This window comes from Halictus rubicundus, chromosome 16 (assembly GCF_050948215.1).
Source record: "Halictus rubicundus isolate RS-2024b chromosome 16, iyHalRubi1_principal, whole genome shotgun sequence".
Taxonomy (NCBI): Eukaryota; Metazoa; Arthropoda; class Insecta; order Hymenoptera; family Halictidae; genus Halictus; species Halictus rubicundus.
The window spans coordinates 4,882,556-4,900,245 of NC_135164.1; the positions used below are offsets into that span (position 1 = coordinate 4,882,556).

The following is a 17,690-nucleotide window of genomic DNA, read 5'->3' on the forward strand; positions in this document are numbered from 1 at the left end:
TATAGTTTCCTTCATTACTAGACAGAAGATTTTATGCGCCTATGATAAAAATGAGCGTAATTTAAAACAGTAAAAATATTAGAAAAATTTCAAACTCTATTTTCAACGTTTTAAACATATTAAGGAAGAAAATCAATTTCTATTTCTCTCCAGTTTGTGGCAATTCAGATAGAAAATTTTTATTTTGCATAAGTATGTCGCTGTCTGTTAGCTACAAGCTTTGAAAATTGTCACAACAAAATACGACAGAAATTCCCCTTAGACCTAATACGATGCTTTATGTAGCCTTGGAACATTAATCTGGATTACTGGAAATTCAGATGAATCGTTATCGTATGGAAAGCTGTATGAAACATATGGTTTTTACTTCTTGAATATTTTCCAGGAACAAAAGAAGTCTAACCCCCGAGGTCGAGGCCGTTTTTTCAATTTTTAGGAATTCTTTTCTGCAGAACTATTTAACCTCTTGTATTAGGATTTTGCACAAACATTTACGGGTATTTGGAGTACACCAATTATTTTTTCCAAGTGAAAATAATCAAAATCACATGAGTTGCCACGATTGTAAATAGAGCCTCCGCCATGAGATCATTGAACTTCGTTACGATGTCGATTTGATGGTAGGAAAATAGGATAATCAATCGTAATAGTTTACTATCGCCGACGCGCCGTTCCAGATGCTTAAAATTCCCGCAAACCTGATTCCCATTGTTCGGTACACGATTTATGCGTATCATATGCCGCTTCGATGCTGGGTTCGATCGGTGGCATCCATATCTCGCTATCACAGTTCGCAATCATAATAAACGGTTCACGGGCTTGAGGTTCCCTCAATTAGAGGCGGGTTGCGGCGCGATCGATAATCGTGGTCTGCCGTTTCATGCTCGCCCGTGCTTTCGACGATGATTCTCCGCCTGTTCAATCGAATCGTCATTACGAAAGACAACACGATGATGAATCGACAGTCTGTAGACTGCTGTGCGTAGCCATTACTATCATTATTTTTACACAAATGTCTTGCAAAAGAGAAATTTCTCTTTGACCATTGCACACTTCAAAATCTTACATTCTTATCTAATAATTCTAATTTTTCAATAGTTTTATTTTAATCATCACCACTTTCCTGCAATATTTAAAACAGAAGAGTATAATATTAATATTTATTTAGCTTTATTTAGCTTTTATTGTACCCTGGACACTCTAATTTCCATAATTTAGGAATTTAATGTTAAAATACTAAATGAAACTCGATTGAGAAATTTTCAATAGTCATAAATATTAGAACATTTATGGGGGACAGCGTATATCAATTGCGACGATGAAGATCCGAGATATTAATCATTCTTCGATCCTCGCCGGGACTCGTATTGATACCGACAACATTACTAAACAGACTCCCGATCGAGGTTAAGACCGTTTTAATTATAACAGCGTCGAGTAGGCGATTAGCTGGCCGCTCACGACCGAGCCGAGTCGTTTAATTAATTTTCATCGTTCCCGCGATCGGAGTCGCGAATGTCGAGCGGGCTCGTCGATCAACCTGGCCGGGGAATGCCTTCTATCGCAGAAATTATGGCCGGCATCCAGAGACAAAGCGGGACGTCCGGAGGATAAAAAGAGGGGTTATTAATCTTGCGATTGCTCGGATGCTAACGAATGAATGATTCAACGAATTACCGCGCCGGTATTGGCGCTAGTTGGGTTCTGGTTCGGTAATTTTAGCGAGAACTATTAAATTTCAACGAGCTCGAAAGAAATCCGCCATTTCTTTCAGGGAACTGAAACGAAAGCTGCTTCCGAGATGATGAATCACTATGGAGGATTTTAGGGGAAACGATTGAATTTTCAATGTGGAGGGAATTATAATTACAATCATCTTGATAAATCAGAAATAGTATAAAAATATTCTTAAATTTGTGTAATGTCATCACAGTGTTTTGTATTTTAATTATTGTTAGTGATTTTTGTCATAATTTTGTCATTTTGTGAAATACTGCATACATCAGTTTTATCGCGAAGGCACGTTATTAACTTCTTCCGTCTCTATGCTCACACTGTCGCGAATGTGCGAACGATAAATCTCTGCAAATGAACGCAACAACTTTATAAAGGTCAAACTCATAAGAAACTAGGAGTTCGTTAACTCGCGTTGATTAAAACTTCTTGTTAGTCATAATCCTCGAAACATAGGTGTGCATTTCGTGACGTGCACGAAACAACGTCACACCGTATTCACGCGCAATAAAAAGATTTTGCATCTGTGATGCCTGAATCTATTTAAAAATATTGGAGATACTAATTTTGTTAAACATCTGATCTTTTCAGGATGGCTTGGTGCAATGTCGACAGGCGTTGCTCTCTTGGTCTCCCCGATAACAATAGCAATATGCCGAAGAAAAAGTACGAGACTTACAGCAGTTCTGGGCGGTCTTGTGACAGCACTCGGATGTCTCTTCACGTCATTCGCTACGCAGTTCCATCAGTTGTTCTTCAGCTACGGCACCGTCGTCGGTGAGCCATTACTGAACTCTAACAACAAATAACGATTAGTATATGTAATCTACGTAGTTTTCGATATTTTGTTCAACTAACTGCAATATTTTCCAAATTGCATCGTGTAGAAAAAATATGTTCAGACACGTATAATATACTCTATGATATGACCTTCAAACGACCTTCAACTCCGAAAATAAGATATTAGTTACCAGTGCTCGCTTCTCAAACTTTTACTAATCTTTCTCAATCACATTTTGCATTTAGAACTTTAAGAAATATTTATAATGAGGGAAACTGTACGGAATTAAAATATAATAGTTTACCTTGAAATATTTTAATACAGGTATAGGAGTTGGCTTGACAAGGGACTGCAGCACGTTGATGGTGGCGCAGTATTTCAAGCGAAGAAGAGAGCTGGTTGAGATCTTCGTCGTGTCCGGAAGTGGCCTTGGAATTGCTGTTATGTCGGCTTTTATAAAAGGAGCGATTAGGTATACATTGTACTTTTGAGCTGTTGAGTACTCGAAGAGCTAGCGTTTAAAAAGTAAAAGAATTCGAGCTAATTGATGAATGAATGCTAATCTCTGTAACTTTTTTCCCTTTCGAAGTGACAGCCGAGTGCAATGGGTTAACTTCTGAAGGAGTGGGGAAACAATGCGACGTATATAATTTTTTTTGCAGCAAAATTGGTTGGCGTTTGGGTCTCCAGGCGGTGACCGGTGTGGTTTTCCTCACGTTTATTCTGGGCACATTTTACCGAAGCGCGTCCCTGTACCACCCGCAACGCAGAGCGATCCTGCACCTGAAGAATCAGAAGCGCAAGATCAAGGATAAGAATAAGACTGATGATAGGCCACCCTTCTTCGACTTCAGCACGCTGAAGAGCAAAACCGTGCGGATACTACTGATGTCCACCGGAATATCTGCCTTCGGAATCAACACTCCGATATTTTATTTGGTAAAACTGGCTTAGCATCTCCTCGACCCCTGTAATCCCACCGGTCCGGGTCAAATGTTTCGCCGCATGAACGATTCGTCTGGCCAACCTTGGCCGACCAAGCGAGTTGCCGAGTGGAAACACTGCAATCTAAAATTCCGTTGAATTAAACTGAAGATTACTCTGTTTTCGAACTTTGCATCTTTAACAGTACAATTAGAATCGCCTATGTAAATGCACAAAAAGAATAGCACTTCTAACAAGAGTGTAAAACGCTCGTTGATAATATCTTGAAAGAGTCTTTTACTGAATGATGAAAGAAAGTGGCAACAAGGAGCAACAAGAATTCGCTTGATGTTGCTTCAGTGTGGACGTAGCTTTATGTTTAGCGTTTCCAGTTTGACGGAGCTGTTTTGTGTTCGGCCTTGGATCTTAGGCACACCAAGTCGAGGAAGAAGGTTTGGGTGACACTGTGGTCCTGCTCCAAGCTTACCTAGGCCTGGCCTGGACCCTCGGATGCGTGGCCTTTGGTCTTCTGGTTGTTCACCGTAGCGTCGAATGCAGGATAGCTCGTCAGTACCTGACGCAGGCGGCTGTGTTTGTGTGCGGTGTCTGCATCCTGGCCCTCACCGCCGTTCAAGGAAATTATCACGGATACGTCATGTTCGCCTGGATTTATGGTACAATATACTCGCCAGTGATTAAGCCCGCCTCCTACGATGAAGATGTTTCGTTTCGACAAACCCGCAATTAACCGATTCAAGCAACGAAACATTACAGTCAGTTTATTAAACCGCTAGAACCGTGCAATTACAGTCGGCAATTATTAATCCACAGAAGTAAATAGTTCCTGGGTGAATTATGCGTTGGTATGGTTCATACGGCGTGCAACTAGATAAATTGCTTCGGGGATAGTCTCGTTGAAAAAATTTATAATTTTCTATCTAGCGTAGTGTGATTGGGTTAAGTGATACAGTGGGAAATTATATATTCGAAATTACATGCTCTCGGAATGAGGTCGAAGAGTATTATTATTTCATTTCTTTTCATACGTTTACAGGCATCTTCTGCGGTGGTTATCACTATAGTCTGAAGATGTACACGTACGAAAGAGTGAGAGCGAGAAACTTCGCCAGAACATGGGGCTTCGTGCAGTGTTCTCAGGCTATACCAATTGCAATAGGAGTTCCAATTTCAGGTACCATATTCTTTCCTATTTTTACTCGTTACTTTCACTCGTGTGAAAATAGAAAATTATGCCAGACGCAAAATTATGAACAGATGCATGCACGAATAATTATTCAATAAATTTATTAAGTCCCATAAAAAAATAATGAAGAATAATGCTTCGAGGCCCCCCACGGTGTATACCCCGCGGTAGGGGGATAGCTCCGCGACGATTATCAGCCAGGCATTTGCGACATATACAGAGAAATCACTGCAGTTTAATGCTTGCTAGATCTAGTGTTAATCAGGATATAATTATTCTAACAGAGCGATTGTGTTCTCGCTAAATCTAAATGAGATCTAAATCGCGTGCTGTTTGAGTGTCATTAACATTACAATTAGTTACTTAGGTAGGGCGGCCGTGTGCGATATAACACATTACGTGAACGTGCATGTACAGTAACTCCAGCAAACTAGAGGTGCATGGGAATATGAAGAAGGGTAACCACGCGATGGTCATTACTTTTCCAGGCTACATGAACGTCGGCTACGGCGGGAAGGCTGGTTACTATTTCAGCTCCACCTGTGTCCTGGTTGGCAGTTTCACCCTGTTCTTCATAGATCTCCATAGAAAGAATTTGTCGAGGCACAAACACACGAGGTCTAACGGGACCAAGCACCTCTGCATTTCGGACTCTTGTCCACAACGACGCCGTCTATCATTCAGTCAAGAACCGGACAACGACAGTCCGCACGTAGCAGCCGCTGGGGCTGCTGCAGCTGCACTTGTCCTTGGTGCGGAAATTTCGCCAACTCCGGGTAAATATGACCGAAATCGAAGCAATACAAGCAATCAGGACCGAAATAAAATAAGCAATCACGTTAGTCACGAAGTAAAACATCATTACAAAAGAGTATATCGTTTACAGGTGAGATGATCGACGCGCTGCCTCCGGAGAAGCCCGAGCTGACCTGCATCTCGGAAGAAGGGATCGCGGACATGGACCTGCCGGACAACATGCTCGAGGATCTCGACTACATCGGCGACTGCATCACCTCGTGCAACAAGGTCGAGAACTATCTGATGCTCTCGGAGTTCGAGAACAATCTGATGGCTGAGATCATCACCGACCGCCGAGGCCGAAGATGGTCACTGGCGCGATCGAAAGGCGATCAATCCACCGAGCGACCCGGAGGACTTCAGTCGAGCAACGAGGAATCGAACTTGAAGCCAAAGTGGCACGGCGCGAACGTGCCCCCGAACAATAGAATGATCACTGTGATCGACGAGGCAAGCGCGTAACGAAATCCCGAGAAATAGAGATCAAAATCGCAAGGCGCGCCGTCGGAAGATCCGTCGGAAGTTGCTGAAGTCGTTTTCACGAACATGTTCGCCCTTTTTACCACAGAACAAACGATCACGCGAGGTCATGCTCGCTGAAACTTCGGCGTCGATCGCTGTATTCAAAATCGGGAAGACGTTGTCGCGCGCTTCTCACGCGATAGATATTTCGAAATCGGTAAGAAGCTGATGAGAAGCTGGTGTGTTTCGTTCTCGTGTCGCCCGGCTGCCTGTCGTTCATTTCGTCTTTGTTTGTTCCTCTTTGAGTTTAAGGTACTGTTAGGGATTTTAGCGGTAGCTCAGCGAACAGTGGCACGCTAATCTCGCGTGGGTCACTTCAGTCGCGTTGCAATTAAGGACAATAACGTCAGCTTTCGACAAGAGGAACCACGGAAACGTTCCGTCCACTGCGAGACAACCTCGACTCGCGTCGGCGTGTTTGTTTGAGCTTCGTGCCGTTATGGTTCACTGCCACGTGTAGATGCAAGGGTTAAACGATTCTCGATCTAGTAATTGTGATCGTCTCTGGAAACTCTGAATTTTTCTCAGCCACTTGCTGTACAACTTTCTTCACGGCTGAAAGAATTAGAAATTCCTTATTTAAATTTAAAGAAGAAATACTTTTCAAGAGGATTAAATTCTATTAAATTTGGGATGTAAAATACATTTGCAAACAGTTTTTCGATTTTGTAAATGTTACTCTTAATCATCTCAAGAACCATGTCAATATACAATCTTCATTGAATTTACGCCTTCAACACGTTGACTGCCATGTCACCCATATGTGGGTGACGGTATTATTTGTCCAGATTTTGAAATGAATTTTTACGTTAATATATTCATTACACCAAATTTTATTAGGATTTGTAAAATTCAAGAAAGTTTAAGGACTACTCGATATCACACATTTAATTTCTTTAAATTTTTATTTCGTTAAAGAATTTACTTTGATTTTATGGAATTTTTGAGGTTTCTAGTTTGGCGTTCTAAGTGTTAATTAAAAAAAGGTCAAACAGAAATTAACAAGTACATTTACAAATTTAGTTTCTAAATGATGTAAATACAAAATCGGAATCGCTTGACTCCTATCGATGTAAAAACAACAGACCTATATAAAGTCCTCGTAAAGAGATTGTTTAACTTAAAGGTCAATGCTTGCACTTAGGCGAAGCTAGCTGATGGTATTGAAACTAGTCAAACCGAAGCTCGTGCGCAGCGATTAGTGGTTATAGTATAACGATACAGGTATTGTACCCGGACGCAAGAATTTATCTTTGTACCGTCGTTCGGGACATTTTGATAGCTTTCCGGTGAACGATCTTTCCCTTCCGTTAACAAGCGAGTCGCGATCGGTACAAAAAAAGTCCCAGAGATAACGACAACTATTTATTTATCGAACTATTTATACTAAACGGTACGTGCGTATTAACCTGATCTATATTATTATTATTAAGGCGTTCTCGAATAGCCGCAGAGAATGAAAGTTTCTGTTTGTTATTAAGTTAATTGGATCGGAGAAAATCAAAAGTTCTTAGAAAAGGGAGATAGAATTATGAATTGCGAGCCACGTTCAACGAAAATTGAATATACAGGGTGTCCCAAAACTGTTGTATTTCCTTCAAAAGGGTCGGGTCCTTCCTGAGGTCCTTTGAAATAGCTTTCTCCTTTACGAAAATGTTCTTCGAAAATCACCCTTTTCAAGGGAATACAATATTTATGGGACACCCTGTATTCGAAGTTGCGTTCATTATCGTTAGATAATACGTGACTGCTAGTCGACCATGTTACGTCAAAAAAAAAAACAAAGAACAATAATTTACGAATTACCGGTTATTACGTGGAACACAGTAAAACGGACAACACTGAACTGCCTATATTGTAATATTGTAACGTTGTTAATACAAAGATGTGATTTTACCAACTACCTCATTCTACCTTCCCCGTCTACCTTCTTTGCTAGTTACGAGAAATGATTCACCGGTGACAAACAGTATACTCGAGATACGCTGTCCGAACAGTAACGAAAGTGCGATTTTCATAACTTTTATAGCGACAGACGAGAAAAAAAAGAAAAATAAACAAATTATTCAACGGACCAATTAAAGCGTGCAGTTCGAGTTCGTCTGAAATTCTTCAATTCCAATTATATTTCCCTTCGTTAACCTACTTTTACGACTTTGCATTCCTCCGCAATTACCTCGTTCGAACCGAGATACTGCCGCCAGCGTACTTTTGCCGATAGCGATTTCAATCTAGCATTAATTTCAGTTTACGACCCCTCCAGAGGAGCAGAAGTTCCTCCTGAGTATGATAATTATTAGCTGACAATTATTCGCGTTGCAATCGTAAATAATATTTGTCAATCTTCATCTGGATAGAACGTTGAAAATTATGTGGTACAGTGTCTACTCGATGATTGTCAAAAACACGGGTCTGGCCAGGGACAATTATCGGGTAGAAGATACTATTCTTTTATTAATTCTTTCAACCAATCAATTTGGGCGCGGAGACTGTCGGAAGGAATTCGTTCGAGAGGAATTGGTTGCCGAGTGGAACGCAGCTTCGCAACGGTATCGCGCGATGCGTTAAATACGGTTCGCAATGCAATCGTGTGCGTTGATCAGCGATTGGCAGGTTGCGTAGGGCAAGAGGTATGTTAGCAGTGCTGGCGAACAGTTGCTTGGAGGCGCCCCGTGACGAAGAGCCCCCCTGGCGTAGACCCAGACACCTTGCTTCGCAAAAACGATAACGGCAACCCGATCGAATAATCCTCGAGGTAAGGTGTCAGACTTCTTTCGAATCGCTAAAAGCGATGACGGCTTGCGTTCGCGGAACGCCAGCCGAGCCGACCTTTCACTGCTTCCGAGAATGGTTTTTCGATTAATAGTTCTCGATCGATTAGTAAACGATCGGTAAATTAATCGCCCGATTGCCTCGGAGCATACTAAAGGAGAAATTTATGGCTACATTATTTGCCTCCTGCAATTATTCGAACGAGCTTAACCGTTTAATTTCATTATAGTTGCCAATTAAAAACTTATTTGCTCATTCTTCTGTAGATGACCTATCGGAAATGTCAAATACCCTTTGTCGCGACTATCGCTGTAATCCATTTTCTGCACTGAACATTGACTTTGCTAACGCGATGTGCAACTTCTTTCATGTATCTGTCCGTGTGGGGACATCACTTAACTAATCATATAAGAATTAGATAAATTCAAAATCTGACAGCTAAGAGTGAGACATATGAAATTAAAGACATTGCGGAATCGATTGTGCTTTAACAATAACTTGAAATATTCATACTTGACTAATAATTGTTTCATTCAATTGAAACTTTCATCAAAGTTCAATGACTTATTACTGTCTTACATGCTTGCAGTTTAATGGCTGCGACTCTAAAATAAATCGGTAGTTCCATTTTGATCTTACGAGCGGTCTTATAACGTTTTTAGTGGATTGGACACTTAAACGGAGTGTAAACATAATTTTGTGTTCTCGCTTCGTCATTAAACTGTGTTCCAATTAACTTTTGATGTTCCATAAGCTACAAGCGTGTGACAATGAGCTGTAAATCTTACTGCAGTAGAGAACACCGATTTCGTTGCACCTTGCGTCGCCTGTAGAGTGCAAAAGGTGAATCTAGGTGTCGATTGAAATTCTATCGCGAATCAGGAAGGATTAATTCATTACTGTAAGTTTCTTCCGTATCTGCAATCGCATCAAGGTCTTACTAAAATAGGCCAGCCTGATTCGGCACGCATCAAACTGTTTTCGGTCGAGTCGTATACGAATGCAATAAGTCATTTCCATAAATGTCACATTTGTTCCAGCACTCCAGAACGAACGAACGGAGGATGCCGTACGGAAAGCTTCACGTTCTTCCTTTAAGCCTGTTTATCCTAATTCCAGTGACGTTTCTAATTACGTAAGTGCATCTAGGAGACGAGGAAGAATTAAATTGATTTCCGAAACTAAATCGGAAGGCGGATTGAATTGGTTATGATCGACTTAATGAGCAACGTTGAAGCTATTTTCGTTTCCTACGGTGAACGTGAAACAGCGATCGAGCATCGAGAACGTTCATCGACCAGTTTACGATCGACCAAGGCCGCGATATCGGAAACACTGATCGACCGAGCAAGGTTTCCGATATCGTAATGTAAATCACGATTAGCGTGATGCATTATGCCCCGCTGTCCACACGTACACGCGGAACATTGGTCTCTGTAAATAACGCGTGCTTCAATGGATAAAACATTAATAGTTCGCGATCAGGAGCTTGTGTTGTCGTTCGAAGATTTGATTAGATTGGCGTCGAGATTCATTCATCATCAGTTTTTGAAACATATTTTTGCAAGATTCTTCTTTTCGACACGTTAGTTTTTCTATCGCTTCTTTATTATTAATATCTTCAATGATATCTCATATGACAAAATATCCATTTTATGTTTCTTAAAATTGAGAGATGATTCCATTTTACAGGAAATGAAAGTAAATAGTACGAAGTAGAAGCAGGGTGTAATTAGTCAGCCACGCGAAAACGAGTTCTTAGAGTGCAATTACTTGAGAACAAAATTATATAGAAAAGTTATATTTTATTGTCGCAAGGATGCGCGCATGGTGACCGTCAGTGTTTTCCAGGTACACTATATCCGTGCAGTGGGACCACGTGGTACCAGGCCTTCCTTACATATCAGAAACGGGCACGTTATCACCAGAGTCATGCATATTTGCTCAACTTCTTAACATCGCCACCTTGCTCCGTAAATTTCGATCAATTTCTAATTAACCAGACGTACCAATGTGCAATTAAGAGAACAGAAAGATGAACACGGAAAAAATTCCAGTGTCATGTACAGTTAATATGCTAATGAATAATGAATTTAAGAGATAAAATAGTGGATTACGCATTGGTACATCTAGCATCGATCAATGTAACAATTTACCAGAAATGACAGAGAATATGCCTTTTTAGTTGCGTGTTGCGTGTACATCAGACATCGACAAGTTTCCCGATGGCAATTGGAGAGGGGCACTGATCTCGTCAGCAAGAAGATTGTTGTTGTGACGGCCTGGTGCGGGGCTTTAGCCTGCTTCGGCCTAGACATTCTGGCTAATTTTCAAGAAGCTCGCGTGGTCGCGGCTCACATGATCGGAGCTATGACCTGCTTCACAGCTGGCACTGTTTACTTTTGCCTCCAGGTAAAACGAACGTTAAAACCGCTACCTAACGCGTATGCAAACGCTGACATAACGAGGTGACTGAATAATTATTTCAAGTAACACTTTAGTGTGTACATGAATGATTTTGTTGGAAGAGAAGCTTAAATGTGTACTCACGCGAGCAAATAATCCAGTACTAATACGAATTGGTAATTAGTTCTCGGAAGATGAACGTCTCAGACGATCCGTAGATCTCTTTACGTTAAAAATGAAAAATATTAATAAGCGGTTGGAGTATTATATTACAACTGCGTGGAAAATGAACGATCATTAATTACTAGATGTGGGATGTAATGGATATTACTGTTTAATCGATACCTAATATTTTTCCAGACTTATTTAAGTCACAAAATGGTGCCAGCAGTGAATGGACCCATCATTGTCTACGTTCGTGCAGGCCTATCAACGCTGACATTGATTTTGACAGTAGCTACGATCGTTCCCGGCTACATATCTATGTTAGAATTCCATGGTAACGTTTCTCCGCGTTTCTCATGCGGGAATAACTGAAGAGAGACATCGATTACGTTCTTTGTAGGTAATGATTACAAGAAATGGCTGCCAATAGACGGTGGCTGGGGTTGGCATGTCGCTAGCGCTATTTCCGAATGGGCTCTGGTGATTGTCTACTGCGCTTTCCTAGTAACATTCGTACCGGAGTTCCGGTTAATTAATTTCGAGGATCCTGTTGTCACGGTACTTCTTCTTATCATTTTCAGTAGCTTCTGTTCGAATCTTATTGACGTCGAGTACTGCATACGAATTAGGTTAAGCTTGAACAGTGCGAAATGAAATGTTAGTAATGATGCAAATATTTTCAGCTGATATATTTAGACAAGGGAGCAAACATCAAAATATTGCACAAGTTGGACCCACAGATCCAAGAATCTTAAAACTGCCAGAACAGGACTACTTAATTCAATTTCATGTTATGTTCCTTTTGAACCGTTTCTTTATAGACGAATTAAACGATCTAAATGTACAGTCTAATTTATTTCACCATTTCCTTCAATTCGTAATCGTGTATAAATTTACACTGTGTTTCTGTTTTAGATAAAGAAAATTGAGTGAACAATATATTATACAATAAAACTTTTTGAAGAAGACTTTATTTTTCAGAACAGGCAGTTTTGAAAAGTTCGGAAGTAAGTTTCTAGTGAGTTGTTCAGTAAGTTGTAAGTTGTTCTATTTGGGTACAGTCGGTATTTCATATCGTTACAGACGAGGTGTAGGAGTAGAATAATCGCCATATGGGGTTTCGTGTCTCACGATCTGAAATACCGACATCGTTAACAACAACTAGATTTCTTACGCCCTCTACGCCGACGAACGATAAATGTTGAACTCGATCCAAGAGAGGTTTAGACCATGTAACTATAATAAATGGAGAGACCCCCGATCGGAGGAATGAAAACTATAAGCAAAAAATATCAATTTTAAGAACAGGAAATTTTAAGAAAGAATTGCCGACGCGTTCATTGAATGAAAAGGTACTCCGGGGCATTGAAGGCCCCTTGGCCCGTCCCGAGCTAATCTAAAGTAAATTCAGACACGATTCAATTAAATACACTAGTTTTTATAACTAGCAAGTCTTAAATTCTATTTTACAATGTTATCGCAAATTATAAATAAGCAGCTATTAGCTCGATATTATTCTCTATTTGTAAGATTACTAGAAGTTCTTACAAATAGAGAATAATACCGATTGCCCAGGTCTCACCACGAGGAGGTTGCTCCACAAGAGACCCGAAAGGAAGCCAGAAGGAATTCAATACGCTTCCTTCTGACTCCCTTTCTTACAATGACGATTTACAAACGACGACGACGATGACGATTTAAGATTTTACAAACTACATTTCGCGGATCGCTAGATGAAAAAGGTCACTTTTCCACAGAAAGAAAAGTTCACTTTTCCATTTAGCGTATGACGAGTAATTATTGCGGGGCAAAAGGTGTGAATCGGAGAAGAAGTCTCCGATCCACGAGGGATCAAAAACGAATCAGGCAGAAGGCTCTGATTCTTTCAATGAGAGAAACAAAACCGAACCAGAGCAGAAGGTTCTGGTTCAAGGGTTACCCGACGCGTACAATGCTTGCAAGCTATCTGCCGACCAGTACGGTACCCGACGCTTCCTCACAGAGAACGACGGCCAGGGACGCCTCCACCGTACGGTAGACAACGGCGGATCCAGGGGGGTGGTCATGGGGGTCATGACCACCCCCTGAGCTGGTTCCAGGACTTTGGTGGACCACTAATTGAACATAATGATTTTATTTATATATTTTGTCACCATACAGATTTTATGTAATTACATAAAAAAAAAAAAAAAAAAATATGAAACCCGGTCGCCTAGGACCGCACCACGGCCGGCGGACCGGTGAGATAAAAAGACGATCGGAGTTTGTAATAAACAAAAGAAGGTGGCCCTGTGCCGGCGACCCGCGACGGTCAACGGGCGACAGTCAGTCTTTATAGCGTGGCTGAAAGCGAAAGACGTGTTCGGTTAATTTTTAGTTATTCCTACACCTTTATAAGTATTCTTAAAAATTGTAGCTGCAAATTCATTAATTTCAAGAAATGGTAAGTAATCAGTTTCTGTAAAACTACCTATATTATTATGTTTTTATGTACTTATAACTCATATGTTTACAAAAGTTTGTTGTCTGATGTGGGGTGTGAAATTTGCATGGTTTTGCTTTGTTTGTGAGGTAATGCGCCTGCGCCACCAGCCTGTACTATAGCGAATATATATTTAATATGTATTTGCAACAGTCTGTTGTCTGTTGTGGGGTGTGAAATTTGCATGGATTTGCTTGCAGGGTGATTCTAAGGGAAAAGGAGATGGTAGTGGTGGATTGAAACATTCATTAAAAAAAATAGATTCATTTTTCCCAAAGAAACCAAGGCTTGAGATTGCTTACTCGAAAAATTCACCTACAACAACTACAGATGAAAATAATTGTATTGCCGATGCTTCTGCTTCTACAGCTACATTGCCTACATTAACCATAGATGAAGAAAAAACATGCTCTCCTGTTACTAACGATATTCAGCCTACAATATGTACATCGACTTCTGATTCTGATCAGATAAAGACTTCACTTTCTCAACCAAAGTTTGCTTCAGATATTGCTTGTTATATAGGGGAAAATATAAATGATTCAACTAAAGCTATGTTGCTTGAAAAGCATTGGCAGCCTCCCCCTAATTATACTTTTCCGCATTGTGTTGTTAATAAAAAAGGAAAACAAACAAAAAAATATGCTCAGAAGTCTCACCTTGACAAGTTTCACTGGCTTGTTTTGTCGCATAAAGACCAGGGTCTTTACTGCAAGTACTGTGCTTTGTTTGTCGTAGCTCCTGGAGGTGGTGTACAGACAAAAACACCTTTATGTCGACTCGTAAAAGAACCATTAAAAGCTTTCGGTAATTTGCTAGGTGAAAATGGTCTTCTGCTAACACACCAGCGAAACAAATACCACGAATTAGCTGTCCAAGCAGGGAAGAACTTTTTATTGAGTTTTCATAAACCGGAAATTAACATAATGAACCAAGTAAATAGTCAAAGACTGAAACAAATAAATGAAAATAGAGAACGTTTGCGACCAATCGTAAAAACTATAATATTTTGTGGCCATCAAAATATATCGTTACGTGGCCATCGCGACGATGGTAAATTGCTGAACTATGACAGCGTAGTAGCCGATGAAGGGAATTTTAGAGCCCTTTTAAAATTCCGTATTGATTCTGGCGATATTGCATTGCAGCAACATTTAGAATCTTCAAAATCCAACGCCACGTACATCAGCAAGACTGTACAAAATGAGTTGATAGATGTTTGCGCAGAAATCATCCAGGAAAACATTTTACAGAATGTGCGGGAAGCTAAATATTTTTCAATTTTGTTCGATGAAACAACAGATATATCACATATCTCACAGCTGAGCCTATCATTCCGATATTTGCATGATGGCGTTATTAAGGAACATTTTGTGACTTTTTGTGATACCTACGATGTTCTTAGACGTGAAGACAACAATTCAGGTGACATAGAGCCTCGATTGACAGGTGTAGCTTTGGCGAAAATCGTTGAAAATCTGTGTACCAAATTTAACTTAGATTTATCTTGGTGTGTGGGTATTGGAACTGACAGCTGCTCGGTTATGGCATCAGATACAAAAGGTGCAGTGCAAGAATTGATGAAAATAGCCATTCATGCTAAACGTTGCCCGTGCAACAACCATGTGCTCAATAACTCATTGGCAAGATCATCCAAAGTAGTTTCCTGTCGCAATACATCTGGCACAATGAGAAAAGTTGTGGCATTTGCCAATGCATCCGCTAAGAGGCATGAAATTTTTAAAATAGAACTCGGAGCTGCCATGCAAGGTATTTGTGAGACACGTTGGGTAGAGAGGCATGATGGGCATCTTCAATTTCAAGGAGACAACTTAGTCAAAATTTGTAGCGCTTTGGAGAAGATTTCTGCTTGGCAAGACAATAAAACTGCCAATGATGCGCATTGCTTGCTGCAAACATTGCGCAGTTCTGACTTTATTATATCCTCCATCTGTTTAAGTGATGTATTAGGTGGGTACTTCCCTAAATTATTTTATTTCTTATTGTTTGGCAAATGAACTTATACGAGTATACTAAACCTACTTTAAAATTATGTTGTTGTTTTGTTAATATTTTATGCTACGAGTACATACCGTTTATATTAAGTTATAAATTCTTAGTTTATGCACTACAGTCACAGTCACTTACTTTTTATTTTTCAGGTACTACTGTATCTTTAAGCAGAATACTGCAATCGAACTCAATTGATTTAAAAAAAGCTACGGACGCTATTAATGATACTTTAAGTGTTTTACAAAATAAAAGAGAAAATGTGGACGTAATCTACCGACAGCTTTTTGAAGAGGCTAAAGAAGTAGCTGAGCAGCTAGATGTAGAAATTAAATGCCCCAGAATAGTATCAAAACAAATACATAGGGCCAATAACCAACCTGCTCAATCTGCTGAAGAGTATTTCCGCAGAGCTATATACATCCCTCTTCTAGATTCAATAATAAGTGATCTCCAGGACCGCCTGTCTCCTGATGTACTTAATTTGTTTCAGCTAAGCGTTTTCATGCCAAAAAGCGAATGTAGTAATGAAGACATTGAAACTGTGAAACAACTAGCTACCGACTATACATTATTACTAGATAACACTCCATTTTCTGTCATTGTAAATGAATATCGGCTGTGGATGGTGAAGTGGCAGGCGTGGCAGCGGAGCCAGGACATACCGCAGTCGATTTCTGATCTTATTTTAAATTGTGACATCGATATGTATCCTAATATAAGAAAATTTTTATGTATTATGGCTACACTACCTGTCAGTGTAGCGACAGCAGAAAGGTCTTTCTCTACGTTGCGCAGAATTAAATCGTGGCTAAGATCTTCAATGGTTGAAGATCGCCTAACCGGACTGGCACTTCTCCACATTCATAAAAACGTACCCATTGACGTAAATGACGTAATAACGCGTTTCGGGAGAAGACGTAAAAGAAAAATTGATTTTGTTATTTAAATATATGTATTTTGTCTGTTTCTATTTTGTTTGTTGGAAACCCTTGTCGTACCACCTCTTCACTTTTGCGGAGTTTTGCGTCATACCCCTCGACATACCTCTAGCTGTTATGACAAATCATTCACCACGGTTATGGAATATAAATAGGCTGCCTCATTCCGTGCGTGATAGTGCTTCTCTGAATGTCTTCAAGAGAAGATGGCAATATGTACGTGTATATGTACAAGTTATTATGTGTTAAGTTTTTCAAGTGTACAATAAAGAATAAATATTTTTAAGTACAGTACTTACGTACATTAATAAAATACCTACTTTTTACTTGTATCTATTGTTATCAAAATTAAATTATAAGTTCTTGACTTGACCACGACTATGTGACCCCCCCCTGGCGCCAAAGCTGGATCCGCCCTTGACGGTAGAACTACCTTCCCCAACTACCCGCCACGAGAAACGTTGGGGCAACAAGGCGACGAAGAGTCTTATGGGGAATGAAACCCCTGCACCCGGCACGAGCCACGCCAGCAGTTCACATGACTTAGGCAGACATTTTACGAAGGAAGGGTTCTACCTGGCGAGTACTGCTCCCTGACCATCAATTCTCTGTGCATCCACGCCGAATATCGCAACTGGACCGGTTCAAAACTTGCAAGCAAGGTCCGACACAGCCTTCTGCTGTGTCAGAGTCAACAATCGAGTCGAGCAAAGTGAATTTAGGGCAATAATTACTCGACATAATTAGAACGACGATCGACTATCTTAATAACTAATGTACGCACGCAAGTCGAGCAATTATTCTGGGCAAAAATGACTGGCCACAGCAGAAGGCTGTGAACCAAATCAACAAGCGAATTTAACAAAATGAATCTAACACAATAATTGCTCGACAACTAATACTAACATACAAATAAAACGGCGTCTTCTTTCGATTCGGCGTCTGCTTCCG

General features: G+C 40.3%; 3 protein-coding genes across 4 annotated transcripts in view; all 3 read left to right on the top strand.

Moving 5' to 3' along the window:
- LOC143362063 (uncharacterized) overlaps positions 1-5,950 on the top strand; it is a 53,768-nt gene extending 47,818 nt beyond the window's left edge. For both annotated transcript variants that reach the window (XM_076801893.1, XM_076801895.1), the window contains exons 2-8: positions 2,326-2,511; positions 2,840-2,987; positions 3,178-3,454; positions 3,870-4,113; positions 4,494-4,631; positions 5,132-5,419; positions 5,530-5,950. In XM_076801893.1, the coding sequence (XP_076658008.1) occupies positions 2,326-2,511; positions 2,840-2,987; positions 3,178-3,454; positions 3,870-4,113; positions 4,494-4,631; positions 5,132-5,419; positions 5,530-5,903 (1,655 nt within the window). In that variant the 3' untranslated portion in view covers positions 5,904-5,950. The remainder of the gene's footprint in view (positions 1-2,325; positions 2,512-2,839; positions 2,988-3,177; positions 3,455-3,869; positions 4,114-4,493; positions 4,632-5,131; positions 5,420-5,529) is intronic.
- Positions 5,951-9,799: 3,849 nt separating this feature from the next.
- On the top strand, positions 9,800-12,183 carry LOC143362267 (DNA damage-regulated autophagy modulator protein 1). The gene is made up of 6 exons (XM_076802272.1): positions 9,800-9,870; positions 10,587-10,708; positions 10,921-11,147; positions 11,502-11,640; positions 11,707-11,864; positions 11,990-12,183. The coding sequence occupies exons 1-6, from the start codon at positions 9,800-9,802 to the stop codon at positions 12,059-12,061; spliced, it is 789 nt and encodes a 262-aa protein (XP_076658387.1). The 3' UTR covers positions 12,062-12,183.
- A 1,320-nt stretch (positions 12,184-13,503) lies between these two features.
- Positions 13,504-17,149, top strand: LOC143362249 (52 kDa repressor of the inhibitor of the protein kinase-like). The gene is made up of 3 exons (XM_076802248.1): positions 13,504-13,546; positions 13,942-15,759; positions 15,951-17,149. The coding sequence occupies exons 1-3, from the start codon at positions 13,504-13,506 to the stop codon at positions 16,745-16,747; spliced, it is 2,658 nt and encodes an 885-aa protein (XP_076658363.1). The 3' UTR covers positions 16,748-17,149.
- The last annotated feature ends 541 nt before the right edge of the window (positions 17,150-17,690 follow it).